Source organism: Amblyomma americanum, chromosome 1 (genome assembly GCF_052857255.1).
Source record: "Amblyomma americanum isolate KBUSLIRL-KWMA chromosome 1, ASM5285725v1, whole genome shotgun sequence".
Lineage (NCBI taxonomy): Eukaryota > Metazoa > Arthropoda > Arachnida > Ixodida > Ixodidae > Amblyomma > Amblyomma americanum.
The window spans coordinates 431,272,988-431,275,895 of NC_135497.1; the positions used below are offsets into that span (position 1 = coordinate 431,272,988).

Below are 2,908 nucleotides of genomic sequence, written 5' to 3' on the forward strand. Positions count from 1 at the left end.
TGTTCACATAGTATGATCTCTTTGCTTTCTTAATATCAGCATTCAATTTATTTCTCGCTTTCTTAAATTCGCGGAGATCGCCTTCACTTCGTGTGTCTAAAGACTTTTGAAAAAGGATGTTGCGGTTTTTTATTCTGTTATACAGGTCGTGCGAGATCCAGGGCTTTCTTGCTCTCTTGTGTCTCTTAAGAGTTTTAAAACCGAAGCATTCATTGTACGCAGAAATAAAAAACATCAAGAATGCCTTATAAGCGTTATTAGAATCCTTTTCCTTTGTAACGCTATCCCAGACTTGTTGCATAATGAGTTCTTTAAACTTTGACATGTTTCTTTCCGAGTAATCTCTAATCAATATTTCTTTCTCCAGAAAAGAGCGTTTTTGCTTCGAAGGTATCAGACAGTAAATGGGTAAATGATCAGTAAGATCGCATATAATTTTGCCTGATTTAACTTCATCGGGGCAGAAGCTTGTAATGCACAGGTCAAGTATTGTTTCAGAATTTGACGTGACGCGAGTAGGATCATTAATCACATTTGAAAAACCATACGACTCAAAGAGCTCTTGGAAATGCAAAAAAAAATAATATTATTTGGAGAAGCATTTATATTGAAATCCCCAACAAAGACACATTCGAGGTTGAGCTCGAGGCTACGTTCAAATATTTCTTCTGCAAACTGCATGAATTGCTTTAAACACCCAGATGGCGGTCGGTACCCAAGAGCAAGTAGTATATTATAACAGTGAATAATGACGCACTCAAAATTTTCATTCACAATGTTATAGTTAGCTAGAATTTGATACGGTAGTTGGCAACGCACATACAGAGCAACACCTCCTCCGCGCTTTGATGAACGACACGCTGACACACAATCAAATCCCGGCAAGAGAAAACAGCCGTCAGATGTGAACCACGTCTCACTAAAGCAAATAAAGTCAAACTCGTGGTTTAAATCTGATAAAAACAAAGTAACCTCATCAAATTTATTTCGCAAACTTTGGGCGTTTAAATGAAATAAAGAAAACTTCTGCTTATCCTTGAGTTGCTCACTATGGTGAGCAAAATTAGACATGAATGGCATCGCGTTTGCTTGAAAATACAATTGCCTGCGCTATCACCTCAGATTGGCGAGGTCATCCTTATCGCGGATGACAACTGCTCGTGCACCGGCTTGTTTCCGTACAAGCACCTTTCCATTCACGTGCCAAACGAACGCGTAGCCGGATTCTTTAGCCCATTCTTTGGCAACTGTCAGAAGAGTGCGAGTGTACCGAGTCATATTTTCACACATGTACTTTCCGGTGTTGTCATCACGTAGCGCCTGCCTTTTTGCTAGCCAGGCATCACGAACCTCCTGCTTTGCGAAGCGAACAATTACGCCCCGTATTTTGCCCGGCTTCGCGGGAAGCCTGTGCAGGGCTGTTATGTCACTCGAGCACACCTCATCAAGTTCCAGTTTTGTGCCTATTTCATTCACTTTCGTTAGTAAGTCCTCGTTTTCCGTCTCTGGTAGACCATGGATTTCGATGTTCAGTCGACGACTGCGCCATTCTAGACTGTCAACGTCCTTATTGAGCTGTGCAATTTCACAGGCCCATTCAGCTTTCTCAAGCCGCTCTACACGCTTCGTGACATCCTTTGTGGACTTTTCTTGGGCTAGAAGACGTGTTTGAAACTCATCGAATTTATCTGAGAGCAGGCTGACGGATGACTCAAGCGACTCAAGCTTGCTGGACATGGCCAGAAGGGAGTCAATTTTACTTTCCATTGAAAACAACCTAGTGATTAGTTCTCTATCGGACTGCTGCCCGTGCAGTGTATCCTCCGCTTTACGGCTGTCCTTACATGTTTCGCACCTCCAGGCCTTCCAAGCCTTTGCTCGTTTCGAAATGAACGTTTCTTCCGAAACGCCTGAACATGATCCGACATGGTACGTAAATTCACACTCTGAGCAGCACAGTGATTGACAGCTGTCATCAACAGGTTGTCGACATGCGCAACAGCGTAACATGATAATTGCGTGACACTCAACGGTAGCCTTGGCAGCAGCGGCAGGAACAAGAAGAACTATCGAAAAAACGACCAACCTGCAAATACGTGGAGCAGTAATTCAGGAGACGTGTGCGCTGGTTGCTGCCGCTGCTGCCAATGCCAAGGAAACGCCCCTTGCTGAAAATTCGCCGGACGGTGTGGGTGATACCGCTGACGATTGTTCGTGCTTTTCCCCGTGAGGCTCGGCGTTATGCAGGATTCTCGAACGCTGTCCGAGATCGATGTTATTCGTCGTGCACCTCTGGCTCGGCAGCTTGCCCCGTACAGATGTCGGGCACCGTGCTCAGTGGACGGGCTCGGCACCTTGTCGCGTACAGATGACAGGCGTCGGGTAGCCTGCAAATACGTGGAGCAGTAATTCAGGAGACGTGTGCGCTGGTTGCTGCCGCTGCTGCCACAAACATTCCTAGCCCAACCCTTCTCCCCCATTTTTTCTCAATCGCTCCTCAAATGCTATCTTACTGCTAGCTTCTTCGCTCTCGAATGACTCACATCCCATATCACCCTGTAGCCCCTGATTTAGCGTACTGCCATGTGCTCCCAAAGCTAGTGCTAACCTTGCTTGAAAGTCTGGTCTCATGCACAAAACCGCATGGCCGAAAGTCAGACTAGGAACCATCACCCCATTCCAGATCCCTCTTTCCACTTCATACCTATTGGAATTCCACAGTGCCCTAATTTTCATGACAGCTGCATTCCTACTAGCTTTATTAAATGCATATTTTTCATGCTCTGTCAGATACTCAGCACCGTTATTTATTCACACCCCAAGATACTTGTACTCATCCACTACTTCTAGCGTGAACTCCTGCATTCTATGCTCGCCGCTCTGATAATTAAATGTCATGACTGCAGAT

The 2,908-nt window shown here is 45.2% G+C and overlaps 1 protein-coding gene across 1 annotated transcript; it reads right to left on the reverse strand.

The window, feature by feature from the left end:
- Positions 1-1,113: 1,113 nt before the first annotated feature.
- Positions 1,114-1,737, reverse strand: LOC144125043 (uncharacterized). Its single transcript, XM_077658092.1, has one exon. It carries the CDS (start codon positions 1,735-1,737, stop codon positions 1,114-1,116), a length of 624 nt encoding a protein of 207 aa, XP_077514218.1.
- Positions 1,738-2,908: the final 1,171 nt, after the last annotated feature.

Coding starts and splice junctions, on each gene's coding strand:
- LOC144125043 (XM_077658092.1), bottom strand. CDS start 1,737: ATGTCCAGCAAGCTTGAGTCGCTTGAGTCATCCGTCAGCCTGCTCTCA.